Genomic DNA, 24,318 nt, shown 5'->3' on the forward strand with positions numbered 1-24,318 from the left:
AAGGAAAACCACTGACAGCATTTTTTTTCTGTAAACTTAAAAAAATATATTTAATACTTGACTTCGTCTCTCTTCTGACAATATACAGCATCTGTGAAACTGCAATTCAACAACTTTGCTATACTGTGACATTCAAAGAAAAATTCTTCTGTCTTGCAAGAAGTTAAACTGTGTTTTAAGGAAATGAGTTTTATGAAAAAGTAAACTTGTTTTCCATCATGAAAGCATGGGTCAGGAGAAAAAAAAATCAGTTATTCAGGAAAAACTCCCACTGTGATGGCTAGGTAAAAAATGTCTGTTGTTCAAACAAGCCCACCTTAACAAGCTATAACTGATCTGTCCCCATTATTACTTACTGCTCTACCCATTTTTGTGGTGTTTGCAAATTTTACCAACAATTAATTTATATTTTCTTCCAAATCACTGAAAGAAGTTGAATAGAATCAGGTCAAGAACAGATCCCTGCGAGACCCCACTAGAAACACCCCCACTGGATGATAATTCCACATTTACAGTTGTTTTTTGTGATCTAACAACTACCATGTGTTTAATCAACGTAATATTGGCTACATGGATTTTGCACAGAGCTATTTTTTTTCAACAGAATGTCATGTGGGCTAAGTCAAATCCCTTACAGAAGCTACCTTTACCAACCAAACTCGTCATCTCATCAAAATATGACATCCAGTTTGTTTGACAAGAACTATTTTCCATAATACCATATTGATTACCATTAATTATGCTATCCTCATATCCTATATCAGCCTTTCTGTGATTTTGTCCAGAATCAGTGTCAGGCTAACTGTCCTATTGCTACACAGTTCATCCTGTTTACCCTTATTAAATACTGGCACATTAACTTCAAGGCAGATCTTGCAGTTTACATTGAGGATCTGTCCTTCAGTCAGAGAAGCTGGACTGGTGGGAGAACCTTTTAGTCGGACCTGAGTACCAGCTGCCACTTTCACTATGGGGGTGCATATAGAAGCTGCATTTCATTAACCCCATTCCTGCTGATATCAAATCATGTCAGCAGCTCCAATTATAGGAACACCAAGAAACAGACTGTGGAGTCTTTGCTCTTTCTCCTCATACACTGGGCCAAGTTCTGTTTGTTTTATTCATGCAGAAAGAGTGCTCTGAAGACCCGAATATACCCATCTTGACAGGGATGATCAAACTGCAGCTGACTGTTCATTCACCGAACAAAACACAAAAGTGAATGTATGTTATAGCGCAGCTGGTATCGCTGCTGTTATTAAAAGTTGCCCAACACTTCCTATTATAAAACCTGGTTTTCAGTTGTTTATAACTTTAGCAAACTTTAATTGTTTGGGGCTGATATTTTCTATGAGTGTCTGCCTTAGGCTAGATTTTTTTGAAAGTTTCAGCCAAAACAGTTCAGCTGTTTCTGGGATCAAGATTAGGGAAAAGGGAGTTGAAATTTGGCAAGGATGTGACTTGTGCTGTTCCTGTGGAATTGGCCAAGTTATAAGCCTCTGTAAAATCTTAGTCCACACACTTTCAGTAGAGACTTAGAATTTAGCAGCTAAAATCTCCAAAGATTCCATCCTCACTGAGCATGCTCTAGCCCCTCACAACTCCTAGCGCTGACCGGACTGTGCATGCACCATTCCCACAGAGCAACTGAGCATGTTCCATGCCACCTTAATTTTAGCATTTCAGTGCTTGACTTTGGAACCTTAATGTTCTTTTAACACATTTTTATGTGTAATGTATATAAAAATAAAGCTCCTTGTAGACACTGGAACATTTTTCCCCCTGGTCCATTGTATAAGATAATAGGTCCCAACTGTGGCACATTAATGATTAATGTTAAAATAGTTACATAGAAACTATCCATTCTTATTTGCCCCATACTTGGTATTCATGACATTCCACCAACATTACTGTTAATACTGAAGAAATGATTAAATATTATACTGTAGATGATGTTAAATAGGGTAAAATAAAAAAAAGTCAAAGCAGGATCCAAATCCCATTACATTTCCTTGATCCACTTCTTAGTTCTGTTTATGTGTGCTCATTTAAAAGCTGAAAGCCCCCTTAATTCATCTTAAATAGCAATGAATTTGCTTTCTGACAGATGTGATTCTTGATGCATTGACTGAAAATATGTCAACTGTGCATCACTATTCTGGTTTAATAGAGCTGATGATCATCCTCTTAAAGTGGGGGAGAAAAGCTGACAGTTTTCATTCTTGTTTCTCCTACTCAAAGGGAAAAAAGCTGTGCTGAAGTGAATTGATTAATTAGTAAGGAAGGAACGTTTCTAATTAGGACTGACACTTTCTGACGTACTGTTAGCTGCAAATTGTAGTTTTGAGTATGAGCAGCTGCATTTGGTTCTTTATACTACACTCGGTATTTGATTAAACCACATCAAGCTTTCTTGTTTCTGAGCTCACACATTCAAATGGATGATCATCTAACCCACTTCAAACTAGATATGAAGTCTTCTGGGATAAGGTACCACTCCTTACACAGGTGGTGCATCAATCCTTGTGAGATTAAATGTAACCGCTGATCATAAATGAACACCAGTAAATTCAAAAGGACCAAATCCTGACACGAACAACATACCTACTTTTAGTTACTCATTATCTAAGGAAATATAAAGCTGAAAAATAGACTTTGATGAGAAAATCTTAGACACATCTGCATTATTCCACAACACGTAACAATGAAAATGATTTAAATGATTTTGCTCATTCACTGTCAACTAGTATGTATATATATATATATCAATTCCAAATAGTCTCCTACTAGTCAATATCAGAAAGGCAAAGGTCTGGTCATTTGTAACTCGTACGGCACACCTAATACAATGAGTCCTAATCCTGTGTGGGGCCGCTATGTACTAATATAATAAACATAAATAATATCACTACATTTTTAACTACTTCTTAGCCAGGTCAGTTCAGACTGGAATTAATTTGTTTATTGTAAGTTAATAGAGAACATTTTCTTGGACAAAGCCTATTCAGCCAGAGAATCAAAGGTTGGATGATTTCCACTTGGGCTCCATTCTCAAATTCTCAGAGTAAAACGCAATTTAATGTGACTTTAGTATGGGCATGTCTACACATGAAATTTATTTTGGATTAACTTGATTTTTGGGGGGATAAATTGCCTTGTGTCCACACAAGTTTTTTCTCAATTACCTGGGGTCTCAATACTCATTACAAACTCCACTTGCGAAGTAAATTTCAATAATAAGGTTGGCATGAACATATCCCCAATCTGAATTAACAATTCCTCCTCTGTCAGTCCTCACACTGCTTTCCCACACTGCTTTGCTGCACACCTAGGTCAACTTGTTTGTTTACTGTGTGCCCTCTACCACTCTAGGGTCATCATGACCAGATATCACCTTCCTGTTTAAATGCTGGTGCTCGGCAAGGCGATTCAGCTCCCAGAGTTCAATACTGATTATATAGACATTCACCATATATAGACCCCAATGCTTCTGCATGGTCCTATGCAGAGGTCCTAGACTTCCCTGCCATCTCAGGAGAGGAGTAGGTCCAATCTCATCTGAACAGCAGTCCCCAGAACACCAATATATGAGAGGATATAAGACCGAATGAGGAGAGGGACCAGTCCTGGGGCACAGGCCAGTGCTGCAACAAAGAAAAGTCACCCCAGCAGGGTTATATAAATGTCAAGGACAATAACAGGACCCATGGAAGAGCTCGCAAGACCTGTGTCTACTACTGCAAGATCTGCCTTGAAGTTAATGTGCCAGTATATAAAAAGGGTAAACTGGATGACCTGTGTAGCAGTAGGACAGTTAGCCTGACACTGATTCTGGACAAAATCACAGAAAGGCCGATATAGGATATGAGGATATGATGATAGCATAATTAATGGTAATCAATATGGTTTTATGGAAAATAGTTCTTGTCAAACAAACTGGATATCATATTTTGATGAGATGACGAGTTTGGTTGGTAAAGGTAGCTTCTGTAAGGGATTTGACTTAGCCCACATGACATTTGTTGAAAAAAAATAGCTCTGTGCAAAATCCATGTAGCCAATATTACGTTGATTAAACACATGGTGGTTGTTAGATCACAAAAAACAACTGTAAATGTGGAATTATCATCCAGTGGGGGTGTTTCTAGTGGGGTCTCGCAGGGATCTGTTCTTGGCCTGATTCTATTCAACTTCTTTCAGTGATTTGGAAGAAAATATAAATTAATTGTTGGTAAAATTTGCAGACAACACAAAAATGGGTAGAGCAGTAAGTAATAATGGGGACAGATCAGTTATAGCTTGTTAAGGTGGGCTTGTTTGAACAACAGACATTTTTTACCTAGCCAACACAGTGGGAGTTTTTCCTGAATAACTGATTTTTTTTCTCCTGACCCATGCTTTCATGATGGAAAACAAGTTTACTTTTTCATAAAACTCATTTCCTTAAAACACAGTTTAACTTCTTGCAAGATAGTAGGATTGCTCCTGGTTAAAGATCACCCAAGAGGACGTTTAAAGGATTGTCAGAAAAGTTAATTTGGAAGAAAGAAACTGCGGGGAGACGGGTACTAGAGATAATGCAAAAAGATATTAGGTAAAATTTTTAAAAGCACTTAAGTGTGGTCACTTTTCAAGTAACTTTTGAAAACAGAACTTAAGTGCTTTTGAAAATTTTACGCATGAGTTTGAATTCCCAGATGTCTATAGGCATGGTACTAAAAACTGCCACCACTTTGCACTTCTATGGCACCTTCCTCTTAGGATCACCAAGAGTTTTTACAAACATGAACAAATTAAGCCAAGATTATACAGATGACTGAAATGAGAAATTGAGACCAAGGGTGAAATTCTGGCATCAATGGGAGTTTTGCCTTTGACTGCAATGCAGCCAGGATTTCACCCTAAATTATCAGTAATTAGAAGCCTAAGTCTGGATGTAATAATTAACATGTATTTTCAAGCCTTCATTTGCATATGAAGTTACCCATCCAAAGTAGTTCAGTGTCCTATTTCAGTGCCCATCTATGCATGAATTTGAGGGAACCATATGTCCTGCACTTGCCTGACATATCAAAATATCTGATTCAATTTCCAAGGGGAGTTTTGCAAATATGATGAAAGGAGAATTGGACCCAAAGTTAGGGGAGGCTTAAGCCAACAAGGTGCTTATGCTTTCTGATTGTTCCCAACTTCCTTTTAGGTTTTTTTGGGGGAGCTTTGAATAGTTGATAACTTTAGAAGGCTATTTACTATGCTCAGAATCCATAGAATATATATTGAAATAAGTTTTAAATGCAGTAATTAATTATGTCAAGGCTGGTTGATTTTTTAAAATTAGTTTAGAGTAATATAGTATGGCTGCATCCAGCAGGAACCATTGAGTCTGGGACTGAGATGGAGTGGTGTATTCAGGATGACCAATCTGCCCTTACTCTATCTTTCCAGGTCAAAGTGCATCACAGCAGAGTTTGCTATGACACTGAATTTTCTCTTTTCCATACTACGCGTTATCTTTACATTTTGCAGTAACACATTATTCTGAATATATACTCAGTGGAGCTGAATCAAAAGTACAAAAATGTGTTCACTAACAGTCATATGAATTGTCACATGACAATGAATTTTTATTTCCCCACATTCATGACTTTTCCATGTTCAGTTTTTGTAAACATTCAGCTTTACTAGCACTAATGTATGTGAAAAGCAAATTTTAAGCTCACATGATCCAGTATTGACTGGAAGAAAAATTCAAACTGAAGAGCTGATTGCAGTATTCAAAATTTAAATGTGCACTGGTTTGTTTAGCTGGCAAATCTTTCAAAGTCTGTTCCTGTAGTGCGGATCTATTCTATATAGGTTCTTATTCTGCACTCACCACCACAGTATCTGAGCACCATACTGTAATGCAATAAGCAACACCATAGAGTTACACAGTTTAATACCAGAGGGACAACCAGATCATCATCATCATTATCACAGGCCATCAACACCACCCACTCACTACCTGCTCACTAAACTGAACCACCAATATCAGACCAAAGTCTTACAGCCCACAGGAGATTAAACTATTATATGCCCAGACAGAGAATAGGAGGGACTGAGATGCACCAATACCCGAGGCCCCAGAAATGGCAGGGAATTGGTTAAGGGTATGTCTACACTACAGAATAAGGTCGAATTTATAGAAGTCGGTTTTTTAGAAATCGGTTTTATATATTCGAGTGTGTGTGTCCCCACAGAAGTGCATTAAGTGCATTAACTCGGCGGAGTGCTTCCACAGTACCGAGGCTAGAGTTGACTTCCGGAGCGTTGCACTGTGGGTAGCTATCCCACAGTTCCCGCAGTCTCCGCTGCCCATTGGAATTCTGGGTTGAGATCCCAATGCCTGATGGGGCTGAAACATTGTCGCGGGTGGTTCTGGGTACATATCGTCAGTCCCCCCTTCCCTCCCTCCCTCCGTGAAAGCAAGGGCAGACAATCGTTTCGCGCCTTTTTTCCTGAGTTACCTGTGCGGACGCCATACCACTGCACGCATGGAACCCGCTCAGGTAACCGTCACCGTATGTCTCCTGGGTGCTGGCAGACGTGGTTCTGCATTGCTACACAGTAGCAGCAACCCCTTGCCTTCTGGCAGCAGACAGTACAATACGACTGGTAGCCATCCTCGTCATGTCCGAGGTGCTCCTGGCCACGTTGGCTGGGAGCGCCTGGGCAGACATGGGCTCAGGGACTAAATTTTTGGTGACTTGACCAGGTCATTCTCTTAAGTCCGGCAGTCAGTCCTATTGAACCATCTTATGGTGAGCAGGTAGGCAATATGTCCGTCTGCACCGTCTGCTGCCAGCCAAAGATGTAAAAGATAGATGGAGTGGATCAAAACAAGAAATAAACCGGATTTGTTTTGTACTCATTTGCCTCTTCCCCTGTCTAGGGGACTCATTCCTCTAGGTCACACTGCAGTCACTCACAGAGAAGGTGCAGCGAGCTAAATCTAGCCATGTATCAATCAGAGGCCATGCTAACCTCCTTGTTCCAATAAGAACAGTAACTTAGGTGCACCATTTCTTATTGGAACCCTCCATGAACTCCTGCCTGAACTACTCCTTGATTTAAAGCCACCCCCTTTGTGGATTTTAGCTCCCTGAAGCCAACCCTGTAAGCCGTGTTGTCAGTCACCCCTCCCTCCGTCAGAGCAACGGCAGACAATCATTCCGCGCCTTTTTTCTGTGCGGACGCCATACCAAGGCAAGCATGGAGTCCGCTCAGCTCACTTTGGCAATTAGGAGCACATTAAACACCACACGCATTATCCAGCAGTATATGCAGCACCAGAACCTGGCAAAGCGCTACCGGGCGAGGAGGCGACATCAGCGCGGTCACGTGAGTGATCAGGACATGGACACAGATTTCTCTGAAAGCATGGGCCCTGCCAACGCATGCATCATGGTGCTAATGGGGCAGGTTCATGCTGTGGAACGCCGATTCTGGGCTCGGGAAACAAGCACAGACTGGTGGGACCGCATAGTGTTGCAGGTCTGGGACGATTCCCAGTGGCTGCGAAACTTTCGCATGCGTAAGGGCACTTTCATGGAACTCTGTGACTTGCTTTCCCCTGCCCTGAAGCGCATGAATACCAAGATGAGAGCAGCCCTCACAGTTGAGAAGCGAGTGGCGATAGCCCTGTGGAAGCTTGCAACGCCAGACAGCTACCGGTCAGTTGGGAATCAATTTGGAGTGGGCAAATCTACTGTTGGGGCTGCTGTGATGCAAGTAGCCCACGCAATCAAAGATCTGCTGATATCAAGGGTAGTGACCCTGGGAAATGTGCAGGTCATAGTGGATGGCTTTGCTCAAATGGGATTCCCTAACTGTGGTGGGGCCATAGACGGAACCCATATCCCTATCTTGGCACCGGAGCACCAAGCCGGCGAGTACATAAACCGCAAGGGGTACTTTTCAATAGTGCTGCAAGCTCTGGTGGATCACAAGGGACGTTTCACCAACATCAACGTGGGATGGCCGGGAAAGGTACATGACGCTCGCATCTTCAGGAACTCTGGTCTGCTTCAAAAGCTGCAAGAAGGGACTTTATTCCCAGACCAGAAAATAACTGTTGGGGATGTTGAAATGCCTATATGTATCCTTGGGGACCCAGCCTACCCCTTAATGCCATGGCTCATGAAGCCATACACAGGCAGCCTGGACAGTAGTCAGGAGCTGTTCAACTACAGGCTGAGCAAGTGCAGAATGGTGGTAGAATGTGCATTTGGACGTTTAAAGGCGCGCTGGCGCAGTTTACTGACTCGCTTAGACCTCAGCGAAACCAATATTCCCACTGTTATTACTGCTTGCTGTGTGCTCCACAATATCTGTGAGAGTAAGGGGGAGACGTTTATGGCGGGGTGGGAGGTTGAGGCAAATCGCCTGGCTGCTGGTTACGCGCAGCCAGACACCAGGGCGGTTAGAAGAGCACAGGAGGGCGCGGTACGCATCAGAGAGGCTTTGAAAACCAGTTTCGTGACTGGCCAGGCTACGGTGTGAAAGTTCTGTTTGTTTCTCCTTGATGAAACCCCCCGCCCCTTGGTTCACTCTACTTCCCTGTAAGCTAACCACCCTCCCCTCCTCCCTTCGATCACCACTTGCAGAGGCAATAAAGTCATTGTTGCTTCACATTCATGCATTCTTCATTCATTCATCACATAAACAGGGGGATGACTACCAAGGTAGCCCAAGAGGGGTGGTGGAGGAGGGAAGGAAAATGCCACACAGCACTTTAAAAGTTTACAACTTTAAAATTTATTGAATGACAGCCTTCTTTTTTTTGGGCAATCCTCTGTGGTGGAGTGGCTGGTTGGCCGGAGGCCCCCCCACCGCGTTCTTGGGCATCTGGGTGTGGAGGCTATGGAACTTGGGGAGGAGGGCGGTTGGTTACACAGGGGCTGTAGTGGCAGTCTGTTCTCCAGCTGCCTTTGCTGCAGCTCAACCATACACTGGAGCATACTGGTTTGGTCCTCCAGCAGCCTCAGCATTGAATCCTGCCTCCTCTCATCACGCTGCCGCCACATTCGAGCTTCAGCCCTCTCTTCAGCCCGCCACTTACTCTCTTCAGCCCGCCACCTCTCCTCCCGGTCATTTTGTGCTTTCCTGCAGTCTGACATTATTTGCCTCCACGCATTCGTCTGTGCTCTGTCAGTGTGGGAGGACATTTCATCTCGAGTGCGTTTTTTTTTCTTTCTAATCTTCACTAGCCTCTGGGAAGGAGAAGATCCTGTGATCGTTGAAACACATGCAGCTGGTGGAGAAAAAAAAAGGGACAGCGGTATTTAAAAAGACACATTTTATAAAACACTGGCTACACTCTTTCAGGGTAAACCTTGCTGTTAACATTACATACATAGCACATGTGCTTTCGTTACAAGGTCGCATTTTGCCTCCCCCCACCGCGTGGCTACCCCCTCCACCCTCCCCCCTCCCTGTGGCTAACAGCGGGGAACATTTCTGTTCAGCCGCAGGCAAACAGCCCAGCAGGAATGGGCTCCTCTGAGTGTCCCCTGAAGAAAAGCACCCTATTTCAACCAGGTGACCATGGATTATATCTCACTCTCCTGAGGATAACACAGAGAGATAAAGAACGGATGTTGCTTGAACGCCAGCAAACATACACTGCAATGCTTTGTTGTACAATGATTCCCGAGTACATGTTACTGGCCTGGAGTGGTAAAGTGTCCTACCATGAAGGACGCAATAAGTCTGCCCTCCCCAGAAACCTTTTGCAAAGGCTTTGGGAGTATATCCAGGAGAGCCGCGAATGCCAGGGCAAAGTAATCCTTTCACATGCTTGCTTTTACACTATGTATAGTATTTTAAAAGGTACACTCACCGAAGGTCCCTTCTCCACCTGCTGGGTCCAGGAGGCAGCCTTGGGTGGGTTCGGGGGGTACTGGCTCCAGGTCCAGGGTGAGAAACAGTTCCTGGCTGTCGGGAAAACTGGTTTCTCCGCTTGCTTGCTGTGAGCTATCTACAACCTCCTCCTCCTCATCATCTTCTTCGTCCCCAAAACCTGCTTCCGTATTGCCTCCATCTTCATTGAAGGAGTCAAACAACACGGCTGGGGTAGTGGTGGCTGAACCCCCTAAAATGGCATGCAGCTCATCATAGAAGCGGCATGTTTGGGGCTCTGACCCGGAGCGGCCGTTTGCCTCTCTGGTTTTCTGGTAGGCTTGCCTCAGCTCCTTCAGTTTCACGCGGCACTGCTTCGGGTCCCTGTTATGGCCTCTGTCCTTCATGCCCTGGGAGATTTTGACAAAGGTTTTGGCATTTCGAAAACTGGAACGGAGTTCTGATAGCACGGATTCCTCTCCCCATACAGCGATCAGATCCCGTACCTCCCGTTCGGTCCATGCTGGAGCTCTTTTGCGATTCTGAGACTCCATCATGGTCACCTCTGCTGATGAGCTCTGCATGGTCACCTGCAGCTTGCCACGCTGGCCAAACAGGAAATGAGATTCAAAAGTTCGCGGTTCTTTTCCTGTCTACCTGGCCAGTGCATCTGAGTTGAGAGTGCTGTCCAGAGCGGTCAAAATGGAGCACTCTGGGATAGCTCCCGGAGGCCAATACCGTCGAATTGTGTCCACAGTACCCCAAATTCGACCCAGCAAGGCCGATTTAAGCGCTAATCCACTTGTCAGGGGTGGAGTAAGGAAATCGATTTTAAGAGCCCTTTAAGTCGAAATAAATGGCTTCATCGTGTGGACAGGTACGGGTTTACATCGATTTAACGCTGCTAAATTCGACCTAAAGTCCTAGTGTAGACCAGGGCTAAGTGAGATTGTGACGGGACCTGGAGGTGGTGTGGGGGGAGCCTGGGATTGTGAGACCGCTATGCCCCCTTAACTCTCTCCAGCCTGGACTGTCTCGCACAATGCTTTGCTAGTGACAAGCAGCAAGCCCCTCCAGCCGCTGTGATCACTCAGCACAACAGCATGAAGAACATGCTGAACAGCATGTGGAGCCCCACACACCCAGCTAGATTGCATGAATGCTCCCAGAGCCACTAATGAATCACACAGAGAAAGGCACCAGAGCCAAATCCCCCCATCTCCCAGCACTGTACCTCAGGCATATACCGTCTTGCACTGCTCAAGACGAGCAGTGCAAATGTATTAATTGGTTCACCACTTCATCAATGGAAAGTAGATATACACCAGCCTTTGCAAAACCTGAGCAGATTTACCACGCACTTCAGGCAAACTCACTGGTAAAGATAAACAATTAAAGAAGTTTATTGACTATAAAAGATAGTTTTTAAGTGATATCAAGGTATTGGCAAAAACTCAGCGTTAGTTACCAAAAGAAATAAAATATAAGCATGCACTCTAAACTCTCAACCCTATTAGACTGGGCAACATCTAGACTAAGCAGTTTTTCTCACCCCACTGGATATTGCAGTCCTTAATATACAGATTTGTCCCTTCAATCTGGGCCAGTCTCCTCTGTTGGAGTCTTCAGTTTTCTTCTCAGTGTCTTTGCTGCCTGCAGCATAGGTGGCGGCAGGAGAAAAGACCCAGCATGTGGCCACTGTGTTTGTTTTATAACCTCAGTCCCATGTGTTTCAGGACCACAAGTCCAGGCATATTAGGGGCACTGCTGAGTCTCCAGGCAAGGCTGAGGAATTCCCCTGGTGTGGCTTCATGCAGGTGAGTCACTGAATTGTAGCTCCCTTGCTGGACAATGGCTGTTGATGGGTTGTTTGAAATCCTGCCCAAGTGTTGGTTACTTCCCTTGCTGTTGCTTCTGGGGAGCTAATATCTGGCTGATTCCCCAATTTACAGCATGTTTTAGTGACCACCATACAACACAATACTCATAATTTCATATGCATTAATGATATACATATATGGATAGAGAAATGACTTTCAGCAGATAATAACCTTTCCCCGATACATATATAGTATGCCTTGTAAGGTAAAATCACAATTATATAAAAATGAGGAATATGGGGGTTCCAGGATGCTCCCCCAAGTTATTGAATGTCACAGAGATATACCCAGATAATCCCTGTAAATGACCCGTACTCCATGCCGCAAAGGCAACAATGCAAAGGTCACTGTCAAATAGGTGTGAGGGGAAATTCCTTCCCCTCCTCACATATGGCTAACACAACATGACTAACATCTATTACGTCTTTGTTCTTTCATCCTCTCCCCAGCGAGAGAAGTGTGTGCAATGGAGTGTCACATATTGGTAGGATTTTTGTTTTGTTTTAATAAATATACATGTTGTTACATGTTTATATTAGACAAGGCAAGATCAGAGAAATGCAAGTTCATTTAGAGCAGAAGTTGGTGAGATTTGTGATGGTCCTTAATTCCTGGGGGAGTTCATTCCAATTTTGGGCTAACCCCCCAAAAAGTTCTGTCTCCTGCACAGCTGAGAGTTCCAATGTGACAGAAGAGCAAAGATGTTGACCATGGTTTTCCTCCCGAGCATTACGCAATCTTTTAGATATCCTGGGCCCAGACAATGGAGCACTGTGATGGGGTGTTCACCCCACACTGGAGAAGAAGAGGTTAATAGAGGCCTCATGGGCCTGCCACACCCTATCCCAGAAAGGAGCAGTGGAAATGAGTCCTCCAAGCAGTCTAGAGAGGCTACGCAGGAAGCAGCTAATTAGAGGGAAGCTGCAAGGAACAGCCAATCAGGACCCAGTAGGTTCACATAAAAGGAGAAGCAGGGCCAGAGACAGTAGCTGTGGGGAGCTCAAAGAGTCAGGATTGTGTTCTTAGTGGGCTGCAGGAAGGATAGCACCTTGAACAGAGCAGTTGCTGGCAGGAACCAGGGAGCAAGAGGGAGTGCCTGGCTGGATGCTGGGACTTGCTGACTGAAAATCCTGAGAAGAGGGTGACGAAGGTGCTGGGACCATGGGGAAGCGGCCCAGGGAACAGAAGCAGCATTGAATGAAGTTAAAGGAACACAGCAGGGGGCTGCTATCTACAGGGTTCCTCAGTCAGGATCCAGAGTAGTGGGCGGGCCCGGGTCTCCCCGAGTCACCACTGGGGAAGTGGCTGGATGATTAATCAGAGATACTTCAGCCTCAGAAAGGGGAAAACACGGATGATGACACGGCCGGAGGGCCGAGTGATGAAGAGGACACTTTTCAGAGTAACAGCCGTGTTAGTCTGTATTCGCAAAAAGAAAAGGAGTACTTGTGGCACCTTTTATTTGAGCATAAGCACCTCACGAAAGCTTATGCTCAAATAAATTGGTTAGTCTCTAAGGTGCCACAAGTACTCCTTTTCTTTTTGCAAAGAGGTCACTGTGGTACTTGAACTGAAGTGGGTCTGCAAGCGGAAACAATGACAGGAAAGGCGCTACCTGAAGAGGGCGCACCAGCTGGCACAGCTAATCCCTGTGATGGCCAACCAGAGGCGCTGCTGTGGTGAGCAGACTCTGTCACAAGCACCTTGAAGTTAAGGACCATAGATTTAAAATTTATGGAAAGCCAACGTATACAGCAGAGAACAGGTCTGATATGCTCACAATAGTCTGTGTTGCTGAGGAGATGAGTTGCAGCATTCTGTACTAGCTGGAGTTTCCTAAGCACTGAAGGCTTCATACCCCGGTATATTGCAACTTCATCTATTCTAAGTCTTCTGAAGCACCTCTCCCCAACATCAAAGCAATGAATGTAGTGTGCTCTCCCACTGGAATGTGTTTATGTGTTTGGTCAGTTGTCTTGATTACCCTCCTAGGTGCTGTTACTACTGTGTGTTGGAAAAACATTATAAAATACAAGCCAAAACACTACAATGGAACAAAATTCTGCCCTCAGCTATCTAGTGATTTCTTTTAAACCAGAGGGAAGAATTTAAAATAACAAAAGCCTCTTAAGGTATGGGCTATCCTCTACAGTCTTATAGAAGACTACAGTTTTATCCTTTGCAGTATAATAAATGAAGTACAGCTGTGCTAGGAGTGATCAAATGATAAATTATAGCTACTATCTGTTGTCTTCAGGTTTCTGGTGTATTTGTGTAAGGCAAAGGAAATTCTCTTTGGAAAGACTTCCCATAAGTAAGACCTCCAAGTTTTTAAGGAGGATCAGTATAAATCATGGAAGTATATCCACATTTTCAGACTATGGGGCTTCAGGAAATGAAAGATGTTATTCAAAAGGGAAAGGAGAAGATAGAATGTCCTTCTCTGCAAAACTACATAGGCATCAGTTGACTGTGCAATTAAGTCTCCTTATCAACAATAGTTTAAATTGTTGGATCATATTAAAGAAGTTCTGTATTAAAATCACAAATGAGTTTGATTCCCCATAGTTTAAATTCCAGGGTATTACTAATTAAGAGGTCTCTTGGTTTTTGGTACTGTTTCTCTCCCTCTGTGTGTGAAACTTGCAAGCTGCTAATTGTGTTAGTACATTCTAAGACAGAGTCTGTTCTCAAAGCAATTCACAGAGACTCAAAGCAATACTTTAACAACAGAAACAGCACCCAGAGACTCCCCGCCCTTTTGTTGTATTAACAATTGTGATTAAAGTAGAGATAGAGGATGTATGTGGATGGATGCTTGGTGTGGATAATAACTGAATGATCAGGGAGGTGCCAGCCTAAGAATCCAGTGTCCATCGGCTGAAGAAGGCGTCAAGTGGAAATAACCAGAGGACCCCCGGAGGGCAGACTGGAATCCACCCAACAGCCTCAAGAATGGGAGAACCAAAGAACAAGATAACATCTTGGAGCCGTCAGGAATGTGCCATCTGCTGATTGATTCAGCAACAGCATGATGCAGCAATTCCCATAGACTGGCATAGGAAGAAATTCCTATAAAAATAGACTCTAAAAAGTGAGAACTTTGGGGGTCTGATTCTGCAAACCAACTTCCAGGAGCATCAGATGAGCATCTGACAAGGCCCTGCTCCCTCCTCATGTCCAGGCCACCTGGCCAGTGGCTTGGCATGAGCAACTCTAAGGCTGGTAACTATGATAACAACTTTGCAGAACCTGTGTGTGTGTGTGTGTATGAGTGAATGCGTGAATAAATATGAGATTGAATGGAATGTTATAGCTATAACTAACTGCTTACTATGATAACAACCTTGCAGAACCTGTGTGTGTGTGTGTGTGTGTGTATGAATGAATGTGTGAATAAAGATGAGATTGAATGGAATGTTACAGCTGTAACTAACTGCTTACTATGATTCTTTCTGTATTCACAATAAATGTGGTATTTTGCCTTTTTCCCTTTAATAAGATCCTGCTGGTTTTTATTTTATTGGTACAACAAAATGACCTATTATAAAGAATAATAATTTTTATTATCGTTACCTATGTTTGACTATATTATCAGTTCTCATCTTTATTATTAATCATGCTATTAATAGTTCATTATACCAGAATGGCTGCCATTATCTAACCCTTCAGTTTTCAGAGGTACTTGTTGCAGATACTTTGCCTTATTATGGCCCCAATCAAGCAAAGCACTTTTGCACATGGATAACTTTAAGCATGTAAACAGTCCCAGTGCTGAAGTGTTTTGCTGGCTTCTAACCTAAATCTGGTTAGATGTTAAGGGACAGGACTGCTATGGAACTACAGGATGAGCAGGGGCTCTTAGAGACAGGCGAAAACTTTGGGAAAATGATGTGTTACAACAGCTGTCATGTTGACAGCACCGGATTATGATATTCTGAGGCCCTAAGCTATGTCAAGTGTAGGAGGCCCCATACCATAAAAAAAAATTAGTTGATTATTTTCACAGAAAGGACATTGAATATATAAACATGTAAGCTCTTTATTTGCATATATACAAAGGCAAAGTTGTAAAAATAGAATAATAATCTAACTAAAACACATCTTGTAATAAGAAAAGGAGTACTTGTGGCACCTTAGAGACTAACAAATTTATTAGAGCATAAGCTTTCGTGAGCTACAGCTCATGCATCCGATGAAGTGAGCTGTAGCTCACGAAAGCTTATGCTCAAATAAATTTGTTAGTCTCTAAGGTGCCACAAGTACTCCTTTTCTTTTTACAGATACAGACTAACACGGCTGCTACTCTGAAAACATCTTGTAATATGCCTGTTTGCATTATAAAATAGTTTCAAATTAACATATTTTCATCTATGATTTCTTAATTAGTAGATATGAAAACTTTATATCTATAGCAACACAAAAGCAGTTAGTTACACAGACCATCTTACTTAATGGAAGCAGTACTACCTGCAGTATATTGGTTTGCTGATGACATTAAATTTAACACTGAAATTTAAAACATTTTCTTTTGTGATTTTTGGAGAGCAAAGTCATTGATGATGTCCTCAAATGATAAGCTACGGAGTTTGTCACTTTCAATGCACAGAATGCTTAGGGCAGATAGCTTTTCTAGCAGCATTTTCTAGGCAGACATCTCTCTGCGTTCGCTTCTCTATCCTCTGTCTCCCCCATGACCACTAATTATTCTCGAGTAAACACCTCGGACACACAGAGTGACAACAAGCTCTATGCACGAAAGAGAAAGAAAGAATTTACCAGAAAAAAAGACTGGTAATCTCTAGACAGGCATTGAGAAAGTGAGAAAAATTAGCCTATATTCAAGCAAATATAATGAATATTATAGGCTTTAATTGCCTATAAATCATATATGCACATAATTTGAAATAACTTGCTCATCAAGTACTCAGAATATTTTGATATATATGTATATCTTCCTTCACTTCTCTCAAACCCCTCTACTTATCCTTTTGTCAGCACTCTCTGATATTTACTAAGGTTCCCGAAACTGACAGAGGGAAGCCAACACAAATGTATCCTCCTCAAGATCCACTCGACACAAGTCCATAAGACGATCACCTGCAAACTCAATCATGTGAAGCATGGATAGCGCATGAAGCAGAAAGCGGCGTGTGCACTAAAATACACAATTGTACGTATGGACAGATCAAAAGAAGAAAGAACATACTAACACTTAAGAACACAAATTAAATCAGGAGCGAAGGCACTATACAACCGAGCGTGCTGGACCATAAACAAAAGATAGCGGCCTTCCAGCTATTACCAGCCAAGGGGGATGCTATATATGATAAGGACTTGTGGCACCTTAGAGACTAACAAATCTATTTGAGCATAAGCTTGCATCGGATGAAGTGAGCTGTAGCTCACAAAAGCTTATGCTCAAATAAATTTGTTAGTCTCTAAGGTGCCACAAGTACTCCTTTTCTTTTTGCGGATACAGACTAACACGGCTGCTACTCTGAGACCTGTCGCTATATATGATGTCACCCCTAGGACGAGTCCCGTATGAGTTTGGCAGGACTGCTTCACGACACTGCCTCACATTTTTCCCAATTTTATCGGCAGCGAGATTATTTATTTATTTAAATAAATTATGAACGTATGGTCAGAATTTTACCAGTAGCAGCTGGCCAACAAAAGGCTGCCTTAGGAGTCTGATAGCAGACTTATACGTAGAAATACTAATTATACAAGTGCAATTATTGTTTTTTTCTCAGCCCTGGCCTTCCAGCATGTCAATAATGAACAATTAGTGAAAGGTAAGGTTAGGGTAAGGGTATTTGTATAGTCAGATGTGTATATTTGTGTCATATTTGAATGAAAATGTCTATATTAAGAGAGAATCTTCTTTTTCCCATATCTCCTTTATTTATCAATTGGTTTTGATAAAATTTGAAATGGAGTCCGTTTTTTTCTTTTTTTAGAGGCCCCTCATATTGTGAGGCCCTAAGCAAACTTTTTGGCCTGAGGGCCACATCTGCATGGGGAAATTGTATGCAGGATCATGAATGTAGGGCTGGGGCAGGAGGTTGGGGTGTGGGAGGGAGTGCAAGGTGTGTGTGGGGTATGGTGTGCAGGAAGGAGCTTAGGGCAAGGGATTGGGGTGAAGGAGGGAGCTCAGGGCAGGGGGTTGGGGTGCAGGAGGGGGCTCAGGGCAGGGGGTTCGGGTACAGGAGGGGTGTGCGGGGGCTCAAGGCAGGGGGTTAGGGGGCTCAGGCCAGGTGGTTGGGGTGCAGGAGCAGTTTGGGGTGCAGACTCCAGCCCAGTGCCGCTTACCTCGAGCCGCTCTGGGATGGCAGTGGCGCACAGCAGGGCTAAGGTAGGATCCCTGCCTGCCTTGGCCCTGCACCACTCCCGGCACTGGCTCCTGGGGGTGGGGTGGGGCAGGCGGCTTTGCCACGCACTACCCTCGCCTGTGGGTACCACCCCTGAAGCTCCCATTGGCTGCGGTTCCGCATTCCTGGACAATGGGAGCTGCAGGGGGCAGTGCCAAAAGGCGAGGGCAGTGCACGGAGTCCTCTGCCCTTCCCCCAGGGGCCTCAGGGATGTGGTGCCAGCTGCTTCCAGGAGCAGTGCAGGGCCAAGGCAGGCAGGAATCCTGCCTTAGCCCCACTGCGCCATGGGACTGGCAATCCCACAGGCAGTATTGAAAGCCCTGATAGGCCAGATGTGGCCTGCAGGCCGTAGTTTGCCCTCTCCTGCCCTAAGCTGTAGCTTAGTTAGTTTATGCTTTAATCTGGTGCTGAATGTAGAAATCCAATAAACTGGATTCAGATGGAATGATATAGATGTGACACCAGTTGAATATAAAGAAAGCGAAACAATTCCAAAGCAATGAAGGCCCTGTAAAAATAAGTATTATTAAGCAGCAGGTAAGCAAATGCCTGGTAAATGACGAACATACACAGATCAGTCAGTCAATGTGACACACATGTTAGGACATTAAAGGAATTAGTTAAACTTATTGTCACCTGACAATTATTTCAGAAAAAAAGGGAGGAAGTACTGGAAGGATTGAGAAAAGCAAACACAGTGCTGAGTTGCAAAAATGAAAGAGGTCTGATTCTAGTAATTACTGTCAAATTCATCCTTGGTGTCACTGCGTTGGGATGAATTTGGTTCAGAAAGGACTGGAAAACTATGGGCAGTTTACAGCCTGGATTTATTAAGGGGAGGTTGTGGGTGTGGCAAGGGGACTCTAAAGCTTATACCCACCTTCCTCTGAGTTTTTTTTTTTCTGCACCCACACCACCCCCCTCATTCCATCATTCGTGTGCAACTAACGAATGCTAAAATTGGAGCAAGTTACATCTGTTTTCTGAACCAGTCATACTCAATGCGTAAGGTCACCATTAACATCGCTCCTAAATTTGGTTCAATGTGTTATTATTATTTCTTATTTTTAAACTCTTCCAACCTCCTCTATCTTTCCACCCCCAACTTTTCCTTTTTCAACAGTGTCATCTGAGGATATAAAGTGGGTTTCCACTTCTCAGACCATGATATCCAAATTTGCTTTAAGACAGATGCTAAAAACCTGTTGAGATTTATCTTCATAGGCTGTGTGAAATTAGTCTCTGACAGTCAAATAATTGATTCTTATTTGTTGTTGCTAAGACTGCATTACTACCATTCATCTTCTCACACCAGCTATTGAATCCTTCTACTGGTGCATATTGATTTGTCTGGAAAAATTAACATGTTGAGGTTCTGTGTTTAACTTATGTCTAGTCTTGCTTTCAGTAACCAATGTACTGCAGTAAAAGGTGGCATATTTATTTTTGTCTGAGAAACATACCTAAATTAGCTAATTTCTATTTGAATAATGCCAGCACCATGAGAAACAAATCTGTGTCTGCTTGAATCAATTATTTGATTCTTGGCTTATTAGTCTTCCAGACCAGCTTGTTAGAATGCTTCAAAGGAGTCAAAGCTCTGTGTTTAGTGTTCTAGATTAAGTAGAACAAATCACTTGGTTTTAAAAACTTATCTTCCAGTGTAAAATCATATTCTCCTGTTATACTAAATTATTTAAAGGTGAGGTTAAAGAGGAGCTTCCCTTGGTTTTGGGGAAAAATAAAAAATGGTAAATTTGGTCAGCAATGTTTTTCTTAGTGCTAAATACATTATATTATTTCCTAACAAATTTGAAGTTGAAGAGAAGAGTGGGAACTGAGGATTTCTTTTGAAAGTTACCTTGTTAGAGCTGGTGTAGCCATGTCAGTTTGCACTCCGATAGCCATAGGAACTCCCCCACAGTGGATATTTCCCAGTTCCTCTGCCACTGCAATGCTATAGGAGAAGTCCAAGCCCATGCCACCATATTCTGATAAGGAGAAAATAGCGATCATATTAACATTCTTTGTTAAGAGAAAAGAAAACCTATTTAATTACAATAATCTACAAGCTGGGGCTATTATATAGTTTCCAAATATTTAACAATGATCAACTTTTATTCCAGCATAGTGCTGCTACAGCTATTTAAAAATGAGTTTAAAATTACAACTCCCATATCATTCCATACATATTCCACATTCAGGACGTAGTAAGATCTCAAAAGCTAAGTAGAGTCAGGCCATGACAATAGCTGGGTGGAGAACTGAGAGATTGTAGAAAATGGTGATTTAGTAGGTGATGTTATTCCCTCTGAGTTAGCACTGAGCCTATACCCAAGAACAATGCCAGGTAGAAGTGTGCTGCTGTATATGCATATATGTCCTAACTATTTATGGTCATCAAAGCACTTTTCACTAGAACAGAGGCAATGACTGTGGTGTCTTGGACAAATTCTAGTATGGGTCTTTGTACCTCCTTACATTTCATACTACAGTTTCAATTAAAGAGGATATTATTCTTCATCTCTTCCCCAAGTTATACAGTGTTGCCTAATACTAATACACAGCTGTGTACTGCACCCAAGAAGGAGCTGAGTTTCCATGGGGCGGAGGAGATGATTCCTGTACTTGTAATTTATACGCAAAATTAATTATTATATTATTATTATGATGATTTGACTGAATAGTTTGATTAGGTGGCATGTTACTACTTTAATTAACTCATTGGAAACTCACCCCAACAGAGGAAATTTAAAACAAACGGGGATGGAAAAATATCCTGTGGCTCAGCCACCTGTGTTCTGTTTGTTCTGTTCTCAGGAGCAGCTATGCTTGTTGACATCACGCATTTGCTATCTCAGCTTACCCTTAAACCAAATTTCCGTGAAGTTTGCATTATAACACCGATAGCCAAATAAAAAACAACACAGCCCATATAGACCTATCACTTTGTACACTATTATCTGTTTCCTAAACCCCTAGGCAGTGCCTTTGTGCATCCTCTTTTTGAGGAAGGAGAAGAAGCCGCACATTCAAAAGGCAAAGTTTGAGCTTTAGTTTTGCATGGTGCACTTGCATAATATAGCCTGACTGCACAGGATTTTCAGTATAGTGAAATTATTGTATTTCAAAACTTAGTTCAGCACACCCCCTGAAAAAGCACATACTTTGTTTTTAATTAAAAAATCAAAAAACCTCCCACAGACAGTTTAAGCAATGCAGGGAAATGACAATCACATGGGGATGTCTACAAAGGAATATGACAGGTTTCAGAGTAACAGCCGTGTTAGTCTGTATTCGTAAAAAGAAAAGGAGTACTTGTGGCACCTTAGAGACTAACCAGTTTATTTGAGCATGAGCTTTCGTGAGCTACAGCTCACTTCATCGGATGCATAGCATATCGTGGAAACTGCAGAAGACATTATATACACACAGAGACCATGAAACAAAACTTCCTCCCACCCCCCACTCCTGCTGGTAACAGCTTATCTAAAGTGATCATCAAGTAGGGCCATTTCCAGCACAAATCCAGGTTTTCTCACCCTTCCCCCCTCCCCCCCCCCCCCCCACATACAAACTCACTCTCCTGCTGGTGGGCTATTACCAGCAGGAGAGTGAGTTTGTATGTGTGTGTGGGGCGGGGGGAAGGGTGAGAAAACCTGGATTTGTGCTGGAAATGGCCCTACTTGATGATCACTTTAGATAAGCTGTTACCAGCAGGAGAGTGGGGTGGGAGGAAGTTTTGTTTCATGGTCTCTGTGTGTATATAATGTCTTCTGCAGTTTCCACGATATGCTATGCATCCGATGAAGTGAGCTGTAGCTCACGAAAGCTCATGCTCAAATAAACTGGTTAGTCTCTAAGGTGCCACAAGTACTCCTTTTCTTTTTACAAAGGAATATATTATTCATCACTGTTAATGTTACAATAGCCCTAGCAATGAAAAGACCAGCTGGCAAAAGTTAAAGACAAAACGGATTTCATGGCTAGCAATACATTAATTGGCTACCCAAAAATTCTTTTGACAGGCTTCCACGACTGAGATTTATTTTTTTTTACAAGTCAATAATAACATTTCAGATTTAGAAAGTAGGCTAGTCAATACATCACTTTCCCAGAGCAATGAGTAGTTTAGACTATCACCACGCTCCCCCTGGGGAAATAACGAGAGAAAGAATCACAGGTGACAGGCAGATGCCAGTCATGCAATGTTGTTGTAGCCATGTAGGTCCCAGGATATTAGAGAGACAAGGTGGGTGAGGCAATATCTTTTATTGGACCAACTTGTGTTGGTGAGAGAGACAAGCTTTCAAACTTACACAGAGCTCTTCTTCAGGTCTGGGAAACTCATCCAGATGGAACAGATTGTTTAGCATAAGTAGTTAACATATTTCAAGAGAAAAGGAGTACTTGTGGCACCTTAGAGACTAACCGTTTATTTGAGCATGAGCTTTCGTGAGCTACAGCTCACTTCATCGGATGCATAGCATATCGTGGAAACTGCAGAAGACATTATATACACACAGAGACCATGAAACAAAACTTCCTCCCACCTCACTCCCCCGCTGGTAACAGCTTATCTAAAGTGATCCTCAAGTAGAGCCATTTCCAGCACAAATCCAGGTTTTCTCACCCTTCCCCCCCCCCCACACACACACATTCAAGGTGAAAGTGACCTGTTAACACTCCTCCAGTCATAGGGAGGAAAGGAAGGGGTGGAAGCAGCTGGTGGGGGAGGGAGAGAGGGTTGTTAGTAGATTATTGTAATAAAAAATAAATCTCTATTCAGTCAATGATTTTTAGTGTCTAGCAAAATTATGAATTTAAGCTCCTAGGCTCATCTTTTGAAAGTGTTGTGAAGGTTTTCTTTGAGGATGAGGACTGAGACGTCAGATATAGAGTGATCGCTTTGTGCGCAAACACTTTTCACAAAGCAATCACTCTGTATCTGGGATCTTAAATTCATAATTTTGCTAGATACTAAAAATCATGAATGGAATAGAGACACTGGAGTTTTGTCTTATTATGGCTATTATGGAATAGCCTTTTAGGTGGGATGGTGAAAACACCCAACTAAGATGCACGAGTAACTATCTTTACATGTCATATAATTGGTCTCATATATTTATAGAGCTTTGAAATCTCTCACATTTACCAGCTGTCATAAAAAATGAGATTACGTGGAATCACCCCTGATATTTGGTACCCCTTGTAACTCAGTATGAAAACATGTAAACTCATTTCTCATGATTCTAGAAAACCAAAAGAAAAATGAGATGATTCCCCCCTGAACTTGGATCTGAGAGAATACTATACTGGTGCCAAGATAACCAAATTAACTGGCAGTTTTCACCAGAACATATAATTTTAAATCAATAGACGCAAAGCTGAAATGTTTAAGCCTTAGTCACCTTTCATAAAGATAGTTAAGAATAACAATTCTAGGATTACAAAAGGCCTTGTGGTTACATAGCTGTTAGTGTTCATTACTAAGCTAGTGCACAAATCTCACCATAATTCTCTTCCTGTTTCTTTAACATAAAAAACTCAGACAGTTTAAGAGTATTCAACTGCCTTTTCTTCTTGACATATTCAAGATCCAAGGAATCCAGCCATTACATTCTAGGATGATCAAAGTTAAACAACACAGTTAATACCCCATCTTCTCTGAATTTGTCCATGTTGGTCATTTGTTTCTTCCTGGTAATAGCAAAAGATGCCTCACCACACAGAGTGGAAACATCTTATTAGAGTCCAATTCAGCTGTATTTGGATACACAAGTATGTTGCTCAACTAATACATCTGAATCAGTCCACAACAATGTTAAAGAAAAAACAGATGTAAAGCTCTCTACTACGGAGCGGAACAAATTATACTTTTAATAATGATCTGTGGGCTGGGGCTACAAAATGAGAGCCATATACAACTCTCAATTCACAATGGATCTCCTCTTGATAATGGGTGATTTCACAAAGACCAAGAGCACTTTGTTTATATGGTAACTAAACTTTATTAATAAAGTTTCAACATGACTTAGAGGGGGAAAATTAATGCAGTGCACTTTTAGAGCCTCTGCTATTTCTTCACTTTGTTTGACCATTGTATATGTGCACCTGGGATAACTGCAAATTCGGTATGCCTAAATCATTAGAAATTTGGATGTTATGATATTGTTAGGCTT

At 42.4% G+C, this 24,318-nt stretch overlaps 1 protein-coding gene across 4 annotated transcripts in view; it reads right to left on the reverse strand.

Annotated features, from left to right (window-relative positions):
- LOC102940187 (probable acyl-CoA dehydrogenase 6) overlaps positions 1-24,318 on the reverse strand; it is a 136,955-nt gene that overhangs the window by 25,310 nt on the left and 87,327 nt on the right. For all 4 annotated transcript variants that reach the window (XM_037890669.2, XM_037890670.2, XM_043541191.1 and 1 more), the window contains exon 3: positions 19,998-20,127. In XM_037890669.2, the coding sequence (XP_037746597.1) occupies positions 19,998-20,127 (130 nt within the window). The remainder of the gene's footprint in view (positions 1-19,997; positions 20,128-24,318) is intronic.

The sequence above is a fragment of the Chelonia mydas genome, chromosome 2 (assembly GCF_015237465.2).
Source record: "Chelonia mydas isolate rCheMyd1 chromosome 2, rCheMyd1.pri.v2, whole genome shotgun sequence".
Classification (NCBI taxonomy): Eukaryota; Metazoa; Chordata; order Testudines; family Cheloniidae; genus Chelonia; species Chelonia mydas.